At 38.6% G+C, this 16331-nt stretch overlaps 1 protein-coding gene across 2 annotated transcripts; it reads left to right on the top strand.

Annotated features, from left to right (window-relative positions):
• The first annotated feature begins 377 nt into the window (after positions 1-377).
• LOC121327395 (GMP synthase [glutamine-hydrolyzing]-like) lies at positions 378-12729 on the top strand. Of its 2 annotated transcripts, none has more exons than XM_041271418.1 (16): positions 378-520; positions 1796-1974; positions 4032-4146; positions 4282-4379; positions 5601-5704; positions 5868-6061; positions 6526-6691; positions 7047-7198; positions 7691-7864; positions 8038-8143; positions 8267-8382; positions 9022-9147; positions 9571-9686; positions 9835-9965; positions 10109-10281; positions 11343-12729. In XM_041271418.1, exons 1-16 carry the CDS (start codon positions 494-496, stop codon positions 11442-11444), a joined length of 2079 nt encoding a protein of 692 aa, XP_041127352.1. In that variant the 5' UTR covers positions 378-493; the 3' UTR covers positions 11445-12729. The 2 variants fall into 2 exon arrangements, with proteins under 2 accessions (XP_041127352.1, XP_041127353.1); XM_041271419.1 differs by having other exon boundaries at positions 1799-1974.
• The last annotated feature ends 3602 nt before the right edge of the window (positions 12730-16331 follow it).

A 16331-nucleotide genomic window follows, 5' to 3' on the forward strand; every position in this document is an offset into this window, starting at 1 on the left:
AATCTCAGTGACAAAGTTTCGACTAGAAGCCCAAGTTCAACCTAAATAAAAGCTCACAATCATCAAGTTGTGTGGCAAATAAACCAGTTTGTATGTCCAATTAGATATTAACAATCAAAATAAATATAAATACAAAATAAGATTCATTAGCTTATAGCGGAGTTTATTAATAAAATGTTGACTGTGTATTATATGCTATGATTTGTTGGTGAAATTAAAGATTTATAAAATATATTTTGTAAATGGAATCTAGAGAAATCGAATTAAAATATCAATCGAATGAAAACTATCAATAGTTTCAATGGTTGCCTGTCTAACTCCTGGCTCCTCCCAGCTGTACATGGGGCTAGCTACATAATACCGCGATTCCGGGTGCAGCAGGACTGAGCAGACTGTAGTTCCAGTGCTGTAGGTGGGCGCGAAATCTCCAATCAGGTTCTTCTTACGTGAAACAGAAAGAAAAGAGAGTCGTTCTGCACGAGTCAAGACATCCATGGCACACTGCAATGGAGATACCAAGGTTAGTAGATCGGCCTCAGAATGGAGAATGTCTGTTAGAGACTGATAAATGCTGCTATGCTCGCAAAGATAAAAGCATGCTCTCTCACTCCAGTGATGTATATGTAGACTGGCAACCACCCCCCCCTTGCAGTAAGTCGAGCCTCTCAACGGGCAGAGCCTTGGGAGAGTCCCTGGTTATGGCCTTGTGTATGTTTTAAACTTAATTTTGGAGGAGATGATAAATACAGCGTGTGGGTGTAATAGATTTCAACGCTGGGTGGAAATTGACCAGTGCAATGCTTTTCTCTATTATAGACATGTCGCCGTTCATAACGTAATGTCAGAGTCCTTGCTATGTATGCGATTGAACCTCGTGGATTTCCTCTAGTCTGAACTCTGGTGGGGTTTTCACAGTTGAATCCAAATAATAAAATAAAGCAGCATTGACATCTACTGACATATAACTGTTTATTTATTTTATTTTAAATACTCGTGCTGAGCTGTGGTCATTTATATACAGGACAGCAAGTCATTTAAATTATTGCAGTCGGTTCTTTAATAATTTGTTTATATCATTTTCTGCTCTGTTCACTGGTTTATATTCATCACATTGGACACGAGAGGAGCAGGTTTATGCCGCTAGTTATATACATATATGGAGTAATATTGCTTTTCTAAGATTAAATATCCCACGATAAATACTTTCTGAGCACGTTAGAAAATGTCAGTCTTTCTGTTGTTTTTCAATGACAGAAATGGGAAACGGCCCACGTGGAAATTAAATGATGCGCAGCTCCTTATCACATTGAGAAGTTCTATTTTAATGTGTTTAAATTATACATTTACAACCTGTGTAATTAAAATCCCCCGTTGTATTCTACAACAGCGTTTTTATATATTGTATTTGTTGGTTAAGTCTTGGGTGTTTAGACAAACTTGTGCCTGGAGAACTTGTGGTAAGTAAACACTGAACATTCCTCATTGCTTCTGGAGTGATTTCTATCCTAGTAATTGCAACTGCGCTGCTAATAATAATACAGCTCTGGTGTGTCATATTAAGTTCATAGTAAAACCAAGACTGGATCAAACTGCCATACAATAGGGGCCTTATTTCCATCCTGGGAATATATGGCACACTTGCATTATCACATGTGCCTAGAAAGTCCTATTGCTAAGAACTTTTGCACAAGCTTGTGAGCAGCAGAATCTAGGCATGTATGAATGCATCTTGTCATGTGCAGGGGATAACCTTTCTCCAGCATGCAAAGCTAACCCCCTTTCTTATGTCTCACAGCAGGAGATCACAGGGGACCCCAAGGATGGGCCACGTCACACCGAGGGAGCTGTAGTAATTCTAGATGCAGGAGCTCAGTATGGAAAAGTCATCGACAGACGTGTGCGGGAGCTCTTTGTACAATCTGAGATCCTGCCACTGGACACCCCTGCTTTTGCAATCCGGGAGCAGGGCTTCAGGTAAGAGGAGCATTTTAGTGTGTCGTGCTACAGTCTGAAAGCGTTGACTACCTTTACTTCAATGCTGTTTGTACTGTCTGCAGATTCCATCTGCGGAATTCTGCAGGAGGTGTGTTAGCCTTTCATATATATCTTTAATTTCTTTTGAAAACGTAAAAGAGCTGGTTTTCATTTAATTCTGCTTGAGGATACGTGAGGCTTGCTACACTACTGATAGCCTTGTCGTCAGCAACCAATCGCCTTTCTTCTAGAGGGGTCATAGGTCCAGTTAAACCAATTTTGACATTCACGTTTGTTTGAAACAGGACATATGACCCATTAATACCTGTTGTGGATATGGCAGTTGCCAGTTTTTAACCATTAGAAGTAATGGAGGTATTATAATGAGTTGGCATGGTTTTTATGGTGTGGTAGGTGTATTATTGATTTTTGGCATCTCATTGGTGAGAACTTAAAAGTTGCATTAAAGACTTTGTATCCACCATGGGGGATAAACGAAATTAACTTGAAATTGTTCTGTAAGGTTTTGGATCGAATGGCCGTTTATGTTTATTACAGTTTTTATTTGTCTGTTGGAAGTATTGCACTAAAGTAAAGGACCTCTGAGATACAGTTCAAACAGGCAGGCCACGCATCTCTTTTTTTTTTTACAATTTAATGTCAAGTTGTGTGGCTACGTGAATTTGAATACTTTACGTTATTTAGTAATACTCGACCATATACAGTTAACTGCACAAGGCAAACATTATATTAATTACTTGGTATATTACTTGATTGTGTGTTAATTTAAAATATAACTTGTGGCAATGTTTGGGAGGTCTATGTCCGCTAGTACGTAGAGGAGAGAGGCGTTTGATTCGAGTACTCGGAAATTGCAACGCGACAATAGATTTTTCTACTTTGTAGTTAAGTCTTTGCGATGTTAAAATGTTATTGGCTTATTTAGGGTTTATTTGCTTAGAAAATACTAACCAGGACTGTCGGTATCAACATGTAATATAAACAGTGTGTGTGTGTAGCTGTGGTTTAAACGTTTAAACTCTGACATTGCAAAGAGCAAAAGCACATCCCTAGTCATAAGGGTAAGTCTATATTAACCCCAACATCGTATTGTCTTGTTGATTCTGTTATGACCTGTGCTTGGGGACAATGTGCTACCCAACTGTTCGACTGTTTTGAATAAGAAAAGAAGAAAGAAAAAAAGGATACTAACTTTTAATTGACATTTTATTTTAAATCAACAAAAACCTTTTGTTAAACTTAACATTCTTTTAATGTTTTATTGGTTACAAATAGATAGTGCTTTAGAGGCTGTGTCACCAGCATGCTAAGCTAGTAAATAACAGGTATTTTTTTTCTCCTTTCCAAATAACTCCCCGCCCCCCCCCCCCCCTTTTTTTTTTTTAAACAAAAGATGTATAGATTCTTATTGATACACCTAGTAAGGGCTGTTTATCTTGACAAGTTCTTGATTTATATTGTCGATCTACATTTTGTGGAAAAAGGTCGGTTTACTTTTTTTTTGTGTGACCAATGCAAAGCAAAATATTACTTTACAACAACCAGTCCCTCTCATAAACCGTTCATACAGCATATGTTTGGTCTCTAATATTGTGTAAGAGATGTGATTCCGTGTAGTGTGGACCAATGAAGAGTATGCTTAATTTGTGCCAAAGTATGTTTCTTTTGCAATAGGAGGCATGCAATTTCTTAACTTGTTGTGAGTCACAAAAAATTGAAGACTGTATTCCAATTGCTGTTAACCTATTAAGGTACACAAGGAATTGAGCAGCTTGTTCAAGTGGGTTCTTCTTAAAATATATTTTGAGAGTGACTCGGGTCATTTGGATGACCTGGTCCAACCTGTCAGTAAAGCTTTGTGCACCTCAATGCAAAAATAAGAAAGTTAGCATAATTTGTATAAAAAAAAACATTCTTGTAATTAAGCGCAGGATGCCTTCTGATTGGTATTTGCCAAAGATGTCCTGGAGTTATGTTTTTTTTATTTTATATAATAGTTGGCATTTTTTATAAAATAGAATTCTAATGTTTTGTAGGGCTATTATCATATCTGGAGGACCAAACTCTGTCTATGCTGAAGATGCCCCTTGGTTTGATCCAGCTATTTTCACGATTGGCAAGCCGGTCCTGGGTATCTGCTATGGCATGCAGGTGAGGTTTGAGTGGTGACTGGGACCTGCTGGTTTGTAGCGTTTGTGGCGTTGCAGCTGGGTTTTCTGTGCAGTTCTTCACTTTCCTCCACTGGTTTGCTTTCTTTTTTTAATACTGAATTTGTTTTTCTCATAGATGATGAATAAAGTGTTTGGAGGCACTGTTCACAGGAAAAACGTGAGAGAAGACGGGGTCTTCAATATCAGTGTGGATAATTCATGTTCTCTGTTCAGGTAATAAAGCAACTGGATTCTCCCCCTTTTTTTTTTCTTAGCTGGGGTAAGGTTATATTTAACAACCTTGAGTAGACTTTAGGACTTGTATTGGAGTCCTGCATTGAGTCAGGTATCCACAGGTGACCCGCAAAAGCTGGTCAGTTTCGGGTCGGAAAGTGAACTTTTTCGCGGTTGGGGTGCGGGTCAAAAAAATGTAATTTTCGGGTCTGAATTTGAATCGCCAAAAACGTTTTCTGTCCTTTCAGTGTACTCGTCTGTGACCCTTTCCCAAATAACATATTGAAAGGTAAATGCATTTTCTGCACCAAAGCAGGAGACGATTAGGGAGGAGTCAGCTTACTAAGCAGAGTTCTCGGTTTGTATTGCTGCTTGTTTGATACGTCACAAGATCCTTTAAAAATGCCTGCGGACGAGGTGAAACAAAAGTAGTGCCAGGTTAATATCATGGATAATAGTTAGAGAGGTCAGTCAGAAGCGTGGAATTCTTTCAATCATAACAAATGAAAATAATTAACATGTGACTGGATTCGTTGCTTGTAAAACTCATGTTTTTCTGTACGACAGCCACAAAACTGGTACACAGGTGTAGCTCCCTTTCAACTGGTGGCACGAAATAAATAGACAGATATTTTATAGTAAAGTAAGCAGAGATTGTTAATGTTACAATGTTAAAATATATCCAGACCACTAGAGAAAGCTACTAAGCTGTATAGCTTATTGTATAAACTCAATCTGTGGAGAGTGGTAGAGATATCTGTGTGTGAATGTGACAGTCAGTCGATGCAGACAATAGGTAAAGGACAAACACTTTTGGGGTCGGGGTTGCAGGTCTTATTAAAGCAGGTCGGGTCGCGGGTAAGAAGACGGTGCTACAGCGGGTTCGGGTTGGAAGCAGGTCGTAAAAATCGGTCCCCCGCGTAGAACTCTGACTTGTGTGTCCTTGTTAGCTTCACCACCACCCTATGAATATTTTAAGCATTAGGCACGATGGTGTGCATATCTCATAGAAGGTCTTGGAGCCTATAATATTAAGATGTTTTAATCTTTTGGTAGTGGGGGTGTTCAATTTGTGGGCTATGCATTCAGAGTGTGTTTTTTTTTTTTTCTTTTGAACCATATATGTAGGCTGCCAGAAGTTTGGTACTTTGTGTACTTAGTGGATAAACACGTCTTGTTTATCATTAGTTACAGCTTTCTGTTTTATTTCTCCCTATTCAGGGGCCTTCAGAAGGAAGAGCTGGTGTTGCTCACACATGGAGACAGTGTGGATAAAATAGCTGATGGCTTTAAGGTCGTCGCCCAGTCTGGGAATATCGTTGCAGGTACATACCTAATGTCCTTGTTTCTGAGTCCTCGTTTTTAGCATAGACAGCGTAGGTTTTTAAAAGGGGTTTTGAAATGCACTTGCAGACTAGCGTTATGGTGGTAGGGGGCCTGTATTCAAGATAACAGATTTGCCGTACGCTGGTGTTTCCCCTCTTGTAGGTATAGCTAACGAACAGAAGAAGCTCTTTGGTGTCCAGTTCCATCCTGAGGTGGATCTAACCGAACGAGGCCGGGAGATGTTAAAAAACTTCCTCTTTGAAATAGCAGGCTGCAGTGGCAACTTCACAGTCCAGAACAGAGAAGAAGCATGTATTCAAGAGATAAAAGAAAAAGTAAACCATTCCAAGGTTCTGGTGAGTTGTCGATGTTTGAGATTCAGTGAACTGTGATTTGTAAGGAAATGAGAACACACTTCCAAACACTTTTTGTCATATTTTTTTCATTCTGGTATTTACTATTACAATATTTATAATTGGGACATCAAACTAATGCATACTGGCATCTGGTGTAACAACTGAAGTAAAGAAAAGGCACAAGTTAAAGCATTTGTGCTGTAATGGGTAAAGGAGCATTACAGGACTTCTGAAATGCTCAATCGGCCACTTAAGATGTAAGGATGTGGGTGAAGTTGGATTAATCTTATGTTTTGATTCCATCATTTATTCCCCTGTATCTGGCCGTTAATATGCTATTACTGCTGTATTGCGGTATAAGCTCTTGACGAAAGGATTTTATTCACGGTAAAGGTAGTGTTTTGTTTTAAAAAGGTTAGTCTGGGTTTGATTGAACTCCTCTGTGCCTTGTCTTCCGTTGCTAGGTTTTACTTAGCGGTGGTGTGGATTCCACAGTGTGCACAGCCTTATTGAACAAGGCTTTGAATCAAGAGCAGGTGATAGCTGTGCACATCGACAACGGCTTCATGAGGAAGAGAGAGAGCAAGTCTGTAGAGGAGGCACTCACAAAGCTGGGCATCAATGTTAAAGGTAAAGGTGTGGCCAACAATAGATGGTGTAGCTGGTGTACATTTACCCCGTATTTACCAATGACAAGGTGAGTTGAAATGGTGACCCACTGATAATAAATTAGTTCAGCAAACTGATTTCAGGTTAGCATGCTTTCGAGTTTTTATTATTTTTTTAGTTTGTCTCTTGTGAGCACATTCTTTTAAACATGTTGCTTTAAAATCACCTTGTGTATTTAGTTCTCTATCTCCCCTTTTAGAGATTGCATAAGAGGATCTTCTATATATATGAAGGCTAGTCTCCTTTTTCTGTGTATGTAGGAATAGAGGAAAAGGCTGGATTAGTTGCTTTATCTGCCTCTTTCCCGTTTGCGCAGTGGTAAATGCAGCCCACACATTCTACAATGGCACAACCACGCTGCCGATTTCAGACGAAGACAGAACTCCCAGAAAGAGAATTAGTAAGACGTTGAATATGACCACAAACCCAGAGGAGAAGAGAAAAATAATAGGAGACACCTTTGTCAAGGTTTGTATGCATTCAACTTTGGTCAGATTTGGAAAATTTTGTGAGAACAGCAGAACACACTAGGTCTGAACTGAAGTGTCCCCAAATGTTTCCAACTCTTGATGCATAACATTTTCCATGCCCCTGTAGAACTGTAGGGTATGAATTTATGCAAAAAAAAAAAACAACTGAATCTGCTACATCCACTTGGCAAGCTGTCTTTTTTGCAGAGACCGGTTTAGCCTCATTCTTTAAAAGCTTGCCAATAGTTTTACATATCCAGTGTAACAATGGCTCTCAGTTGCATTCCTTTTCGTTACCATGAGAGTGAAGAACTGATTTGAAATTGTTTTATTTATTTAAAGTTAAATATGTGAGCTGGGGGGTGGGGGGGGTGGAAATGTTAGTCAGCCATTGTACACGGTCATAAATCCCAAGAAGGGCTTGTAGTTTTAAAATGTCTGCCTCCGTGTGTGTGTGTATTTGATTTCAGTGTGGATACTGTTCCTCCAGGTTGCTAATGAAGTTATTGGGGAGATGAATCTGAAGCCGGATGAAGTTTACCTCGCTCAGGGAACATTACGACCTGATTTAATCGAAAGCGCTTCAGCGATTGCCAGCTGTAAAGCCGAAGTTATTAAAACCCATCACAATGACACAGAGCTTATAAGAAGACTGAGGGACGAGGTAATGCATGTACAGTGTGTCCGTTCTTGTTGTTTCCTGTTGTAGAGACTTGACGCCTTGTGCTGTGTTTCTCTTCAGGCTACTGGATGTAGTGGATGTGCCATTACGTGGTCCTTCAATGCCAGGCTTTTTCTCATCGTTGAATAACTTGCTAGAGCTCCCTTTTTCCGCAGGGCAAGGTAATTGAGCCATTGAAGGACTTTCACAAGGATGAGGTGCGAGCACTTGGCAGAGAACTTGGTCTTCCTGAAGATATTGTATCCAGGCACCCATTTCCAGGTAAGAGGTTGAAAGGACTATATAAGGGGGAGGGGGGGTATTATGTATGAGAGCAACATTTTATTAGAAAAAAAAAATAAAAAATTAAACCATTTATTTTATGCAAAACTTTCTTTCTTCTAGGTCCTGGTCTGGCTATCCGGGTGATATGTGCAGACGAACCTTACATCTGCAAAGACTTTGCAGAGACTAACAACATCCTGAAAATTGTAGTAGATTTTTCAGCCAGTGTTAAAAAAGTAAGCTTTAATTTCCATGATCTCATCTCCTCCAGTGTGTTTGCACGTGCGCTCCCTTGCTCCCTTACTCCGTTGTCTGCAGTTCAGAGTTACTACCAGGGTTATTTTCAGTTGATGACGACATATGTGATTTATTTGTGTGTAAAGTTTATTTACTTTTGGTCACCGCTGTCTGTAGATGAGGAAGCCTGCTGGAACTTAAACAAGCTGTCTAGTTTTATTATGCGGCTTTGAGCGATGCCAATAAAAGGAAGAGCTGTCTGAAAAAAATCAGTATCAGAATATTTGTTTAAAAACTTATATTTTAGAACTCCCTTTTTAAATGAACATGAACCTCATTCAGCTCTTGTTGGCACTTATTAATTGCATAAGTGCAGATTTCTCTCATTTGAATTGTCTGGGGAGACCAATCTTATTCATGTGTTCCACAGCCCTATATTGCTCTACAGATGTGCCCTCCACCAAAACCCTTGCTAACAGTGAGACATTAAAGAGGGAAAGAAAGAGGAGAGGAGGGTCTTAATGTTTTAAACAAATAAGTTTAATATGGTAAATAACATGTTCTGCTAATGCTATTATACTAATATGCTGTATTCATTCACTATGTGAATTCAGTGAAATAACTTTTCTTTTGTGCAGCCACATACCTTGTTGCAAAGGGTAAAATCCTGTATATCTGACGAGGAACAGGAGAAATTAATGCAGATCACAAGCCAACATTCACTCAATGCCTTCTTGCTGCCAATCAAAACTGTGGGAGTCCAGGTCGGTATTTATTGTTTTGATTTTGTTTTGTTTTTTTTAATCCCGCTGAAGTGGTGTTCAGTTTAATTTCAATGGATGTTCATTGAAATTAAAAGGCCTGTGACTACTGCATTTTATAAAACAGGGCTTTTATAGTACCTTCCGTGTGCGTAGGCTGTTGAGCATTGAGTTTAAAAAACACTTCGCCACTGTTCCATAGTGTGTACTGTTCTCTTCCTGGAAAAACACTTTGCACACTCTAAGAAAAAAAAAACAAAGGGGGCAGGACTAAAATGAACTAGACTGAGGGAGATTTTAATAGGAATTATTCTTGGATGTCAGGAAAGTTGTCACGTCTCTTGCACTCTGTACATAACTCCTCTAACACTTTGTAATGATGAATAGCATGTCTGTTTAATGTTGTTTTTCCTCTTTCTTCTCCAGGGAGATTGCCGGTCCTATAGCTATGTGTGTGGCATATCCAGTAAAGACGGCCCTCACTGGGAGTCTCTGATGTTCTTATCCAGACTAATTCCGCGCATGTGTCACAGTATCAACCGGTACGTCCTCTTCATACTAGAGATCAGAGATCAGGGGTAATTTTAGAACAGGGTTGGAACAAAGACCAGGACTTGAAGGGCCAGCATTGGCCACCCCTGCTGGAGATTCACTGTTGGTGTGGTCTGACCTGTATATTTATTTTTGCAGAGTTGTCTACGTGTTTGGACCACAAGTCAAAGAGCCTCCTACGGATATCACTCCCACTTTCTTAACAACAGGGGTTCTCGGCACACTCCGGCAAGCAGACTTTGTGGCCCATGTCATCCTCAGGGAGTCGGGTGAGTTTGGAATCAGGCGCCATCTGCTGTTAATGATGACATTTTCCTCAGGAGAGGAGGGTGACGATCATTAAAAAATCTACATTGATCTGTGTCTTGGGAAGAGAAGAATATTTTTAAAAAGGCATGTGTTCTCTCTGTAGGTTACGCTGGTAAAATCAGTCAGATGCCTGTTATTTTGACCCCTGTACATTTTGATCGGGACCCCTTGCAAAAACAACCTTCATGTCGAAGGTCAGTCGTTATTCGAACCTTCATAACCAGTGACTTCATGACTGGCATTCCAGCCACACCGAACAACCAGATTGCAGAAGAGGTAAGTGTGTATGGCTTTTTCAGAGGCACATGTTGCTCCTTGTAGTTTTTGGTACTTTAAACTCTTGGCTGTGTATTTTTCATTGACCTCTGATCCTGTTCCTCTATCTGGCAAATGTATATTTCGCCATCTTCCTTATTAATGTGCACATCCATTTTAAACTCCTCGCATTTTAGGAGCTTTTGCATCTATTAAGAATTGTCCATTTGACGTTGGCTTTTAAGTGCAAAGTAATTTTGTGTCTTAAACCAAGCTAATTCATTGGTGCATTTTTCTTACAATGGCTTTAAAGTACAGTGGTTTCTACAGTAGTTTGAAAATGAATGAAATCCATAAAGCAGATGGATTGGGGATTACCTGTAATCTCTCACACGTGTGTGTGTGTGTACAGTAGTGTGCAAAAGTTTTAGGCAGGTGTGAAAAAATGCTGTAAAGAATGCTTTCAAAAATAGACATGTTAATAGACTATATTTATCAATGAACTAAATGCAAAGTGAGTGAACAGAAGAAAAATCTACATCAAATCAACATGTGGTGTGACCACCCTTTGCCTTCAAAACAGCTTCTAGGTACACTTGCACACAGTTTTTGAAGGAACTTGGCAGGTAGGTTGGCTCAAACATGTCTTTATCAACCTCACCTTGTTAGCTGAGTTTGGCTGTTCCTCACCCAGTTTTATTCCTCCTACACAGCTGTTTCTGTTTCAGTTAATGATTGTGTTTCAACCTACATATTGAATTGATGATCATTAGCACCTGTTTGGTATAATTGTTTAATCATACACCTGACTATATGCTTACAAAATCCCTGACTGTGCAAATTTACCTAGAAGAATTGATGCTGTTTTGAAGGCAAAGGGTGGTCACACCAAATATGGATTTGATTTAGATTTTTCTTCTGTTCACTCACTTAGTTAAACTTAAGTTGCATTTAGTTAATTGATAAATATAATCTATTAACATGTCTATTTTTGAAAGCATTCTTACTTTACAGCATTTTTTCACACCTGCCTAAAACTTTGCACAGTAATATATATACATTTTATTCTTCTTATATAACAGGTGGTATTGAAAATGGTGAACGAGATTAAGAAGATTCCTGGTATTTCTCGAGTGATGTACGACCTTACATCCAAGCCTCCGGGAACCACCGAGTGGGAGTAGGATTCTCACGTTGTACTGTCTGTGCAGCCGAAATGCCCTCCCCAAGTAGAACATTCCCAGTGTTGACATGCAGTGCTGTTTGACTGGAGCTGAGGCATTGCACCTGTTTCACTTGTTTTTTTCCCTCGTGACCATAATCTCATAAATTCACTGTGTTGGGATGGAGGAAACCCATGGGGCAGAGGACCTGTATGGGTAACACAAGACACGGCATCTGGTCCTGGTTGAAGAAAGAATAAAAGTATTGCTTTTGCCTTTGTAATATTATTCATTATGCCTGTTTTGTTTTTGTCATTGCTGTCAGTTTTGTGTGTTATGATATGAGACTGTTCATTTAATCTACTTATACAGTACTAGTTACCATTGTTACAGCAAGAATAATGTCAAAATAATTACAGGTGTGACAGGTTTAATTTTAAACAGATTTATTAAAACAGGTTTTTTTTTTTTTTTTTTTTTTTTTTTTTTGGCCAAACAGATTTTGGGGGGAGGGGGTGCTGGGCATCAAATGCTCCAGTTTATTTAATTTTTTTTTTTTTTTTTAGAATTAAGTACAGTCTGAATATATTTATGGGGAGGTGACTTTGCCACTGAATGAAATATATATATTAAAAATAAAATCATGAAATAGGATGTGAATATTAAGCTGGGTTGTGGAGTTGTTCGCTTTTACTCTGACCGTGCTTACTGTATCATATTCCATGTTGCAATGTATTGTACTAAACACGGAGAAGAGCCTGAGCACAGTAATCTGAAGTCTGCACCCAGACCTAGGGGTACATTAGCATCCAAGTCTTTCAATGATATGTGGATTAACGTTGCACACTGTATTGCTCTATTCTGCTAATACATCTGCCAGACAGCTCATTCACGAAGATATATTCTGATGGAACAATTTGTTTGGGGTGGGGGGGTTAAATGTCTAGTATATTTTAAATAACAGTGGTTCTGTAGATAGAGTATAGAACTACAATATCAATTTGTTCTGTGTCTTAACTGAAAAAAGAGAGTTCTTAATCCTATGACTTTTTTTTTTTTTTTTTTAAATGTCAATTTTACATAACATTCTCATTTAAAAAAATAAATAAATAAATAGCTTATAACTAATGGGCATTTATTTTGGTAGTTTTTGTTTATAATTGCAACACTTTAATTTATGCAATTCTGTGTATGACGATTATTCTAATGTTAAAAACAGAATAAAACGGTGCTTTTTCATATTGTAACATGCCTACAAAAGTCCACTGCATGCAAAGTTTCAACATTAAATTTGTATAAAGGAAAATAAGCTTTAATAAAGAACTCTGTGTTTTAAAGCGAGTGCATTTTTCCCCCTCCTAAATGCAATCCTACCTGACTGTTTCCTTATGTCACCTTTGCAAGTGCATTAACAGTGTTGACAAGCACCCTAGTGTTTACAGTGCTGTAACATTTATTACATAATGTTCTGGTTCCACAAAACATTTCAGTTTAAACCAGAACAGCAGCTCTCCAAAGACTTTTTGACTGGGATGGCCACAATGAGGGGAAAAAAGTGCATTACTGGTAGATCCAGAATTCATTATTTTGCATGTTTAAGCATTAATTTAATACGTTTCTTCCATTTCACAGATGTGAGGGGACAAAAAAAAAAAAAAATTACGCTTCTATAAACAATCCAGCATAGAGTTATTGAGTGAAGTTTTGTGTGCCTTGTACTATATAGCGCCTTTCATACCATAGTATCTCAAAGAAGTATGTGATATCAAGAAGTAGTAAAAATGACAAACCATAAGTAATGTCAATAAATAATAACAACAAAAAAAATCTAAAAACAGTCAGACAAAATTAAATGAATAAGACGATAAAACACAAAACTACCAAAAATAAGTAGCATATTAAAACAATTACACATCAGTCTGGTTAAAAAAAGCTGAACTAAAAGTCCAATCTTAAAAATATTAACTGAGGCAGCATCTCATAGAAAAAGACAACGAGTCCCACAATCTGGGGACTTTATAATTAAATCAGTCATCTAATGTAATGTTTAGCTCTTTCACACTTGAGGTAGTCATTTGTCTCCCCTGACAAATCTCTTTGAAACCTGCTGCCCTTGCTGTGTCAGCAACATGCCACTGAATGTCACCATCGCTACAGATCTATGTAGCAGAATCAAATATAGGAAAATTCAGATCTGCATAGTATAATGGTTTTGTTTATTGTGTGCTTGTAATTCACACTCCAGCTTGTCCTTGATCCTGTGCCATGCTGTGTGTTTGATTAAAAGGCATGGGACTATTCATCCAGGGTAAGTGTTAGTTGCTTGGATATTGTAAAGTTCACTGTTAAATGAGCACATTAAGCTTCCATTATCGCTAATTTTCCCCAAAGGATGCAATGATTATTCAGTAAGCAATGCTTCATTTTACATGAAGCATGCAGCCTCCTAAAAGTAGTATAAGGGGAGAATGCATTGTCTTTTGTGTAATTCAGATCAGGGTGGGTAACAGTGGTGGGGCAGTCCCATTTCTGTACTGTGCGCTGAGCCTTGTGGTTCATTCCTGCATATCTGGTAACCTGGTGTGCAGATTTGTAGTGTATTGTGTACCTGCAATGGCTCAAAATGGGGATGTCATGATAGGAGGGATATTTCCTGTTCATCATACTGACGAATTCAAAGACCTCTTACAAGAGACAGCTCCAGGTTCATTGCATATCATTTTATATGTTATTGTTTTGTGAGCCTGATTTTGTATTGTATTGGTCAATTTAAAAGAAAAAAAACCAAAACATTTAGAACCTGGTTTTGTAAATGTTCTGCACAAATGATTCCTCGTATATTTGTTTTCCTCTTCCAAGTATAAGAGGAGAAGCTACTTGACTGCTTATATCTGCTGATTTCACAACCCTGCTAAACTTGGACTTCTTTACCTAAGGTGATATTATACAGGCTGTGATCAGTGCTTCTCTTGGTCTGTGAAACAGTCTACCCAACAGTATTCGGTAAGATAACAACTTTATATTAAGCTCTGAAATTCTAGGAGCAACAGATCACTGTTTAGATGCAACCATTCAGTATTTAAAAAACTGATTGAAGGTGTTGATTGAATGTCCTGGCTTTCTTCTTTGTAATTAATGTTTATTTTATTATATCTAATTGAATAAAAGCATCCAATAGATTCAAACAAACATGTGCAATTAATTGATTTGTTATAAACTATAAATGCTCTTTAGTTTTGATTTCAGGAGTTACAGATGTGTCCAGGCCATGAGATCAATGACAGCCAGGCTATGCTGGAGAGGACATCGACATCCCAAATTACAATGCCATTTGAAGTCACTTACAATAGGACACTGATTTAACATATTATCTGCAGGATGGAGCACAAGGAGGTTAAGGGTCACAGGGTCACACACTGAGTCAGTGGCAGTGGTGGGATTAGACCCGAGGACCTTCTGGTTACAAGCCCTGGACTTTAACCACACAGTCTCCTATAATACATGCACAGCAGGGGTTATTGGGACGCCTTTCTTATTTTGTTATGGGGGGGTTGTTTTACTTTTTGGTGGGATTGAATTGTCCATTCTATTACAGGCAAATTCTGTATACATTACTTATATATCATCAGTGATAAGCAATAGTTTCCATTGTTTCTGCGCACCATACCGCACCCAACCAAAATGTCATGAAACACTTCAGACCAGTGCATCAGAGTATGACTGTGGCCGCCACAATCCTAATCCAGATTGTTATCTCTTTAGGGTTCGTGTTATCCTCTCTGCCGTCTGTAGAGAAAAACAGAGAGGCAGTGACTGCTAAGAATATTCTCGAGTGCCTAGAGGACTCAGAGCTGACCCTGTTCTGCATTCTAGGCTACATCGGGTTCTTAGCTGTCGTTGACTTTGCTCTGGCCTTCCTTGCCAGAAACCTCCCAGACAATTTCAAAGCAGCTAAATTTATCATTCTGCTGGTGTTTGTGGTGGTGTGGATATTCTTCATTCACTAAAGGAAAGTACCTGGTGGCAGTCGAGATATTTGCCATTCTCTCCTCCTGCTTTGGGCTGCTCGCCTGCATCTTCTTTCTCAAGTGTTATATTATTTTGCTGAGGCCTGAGTTCATGGGGTGTCCCAGAAAGCTGTAACAAGGCTGATATGTTGGCAGTAACCCCCAGCGCCATAACTATAAATACCAAACTCATTGCTGTTAGTATCATATAAAAGCACATGAACACGAGCTACAGCACATCTGTATAGTATAGCAGTGTTATAAGGGCACGTTCAAGTTATAAAATTTACACACGTCATCCTGAACAACATATCTCATCACGAACGGTTTTAGCTGTACAACACCTTGTATTGTCAAAGTATTAGCAATTAATCTGTGACTAAATCAATGGCAATCAATAATTATATTGGTTGCCTGGTTAGTGTTTGATGACCTGGGTTATTATGTTTCATGTCCTTTGCATTCCTGCTGTGTAAATGGCCCATGTTAAATGCAGTATGTGCTGTTTTTGTGATCCCATTTGTGTTCATGGTCATGTTTGTTGCAGCTTGCTCCTTAGCACTCCCAGGACGATGAGACATGGTCAGGGCGGGTGTAAGCTAGGGCTGCATCTTTATGGTGTGTGTGAACCAATCAGTCAGGTTGTCATGGTAGCAGTAGAATATGTTGATTTAAGGATTTTCTTCATTTTGTTATTGGTTTATTAGTTCTTTTTACATTCATTACAGTTTTAAATGCATTGATCAATAAAATATAAATACATAAAAGGTGTTGTTTTGTTTCTGGACTTTTAGTCTTAAATATTTATGAGAAGAAAAATAAAAATCTAACAAGAACTTTGAATTACACATGTCCTTGGAACAGGTTTGGGTTTGTTTTATATTAGTTTGTTATTCAGAAA

The sequence above is a fragment of the Polyodon spathula genome, chromosome 14, assembly GCF_017654505.1.
Source record: "Polyodon spathula isolate WHYD16114869_AA chromosome 14, ASM1765450v1, whole genome shotgun sequence".
NCBI classification, from domain to species: Eukaryota; Metazoa; Chordata; class Actinopteri; order Acipenseriformes; family Polyodontidae; genus Polyodon; species Polyodon spathula.

Bases quoted from the DNA above. Each gene is read 5' to 3' on its own strand.
- LOC121327395 (XM_041271418.1), top strand. From the start codon at position 494: ATGGCACACTGCAATGGAGATACCAAG. The intron at 1,975-4,031 runs GTAAGAGGAGCA...AATGTTTTGTAG, and splicing joins ATCCGGGAGCAGGGCTTCAG to GGCTATTATCATATCTGGAG. The intron at 10,282-11,342 runs GTAAGTGTGTAT...CTTATATAACAG, and splicing joins ACAACCAGATTGCAGAAGAG to GTGGTATTGAAAATGGTGAA.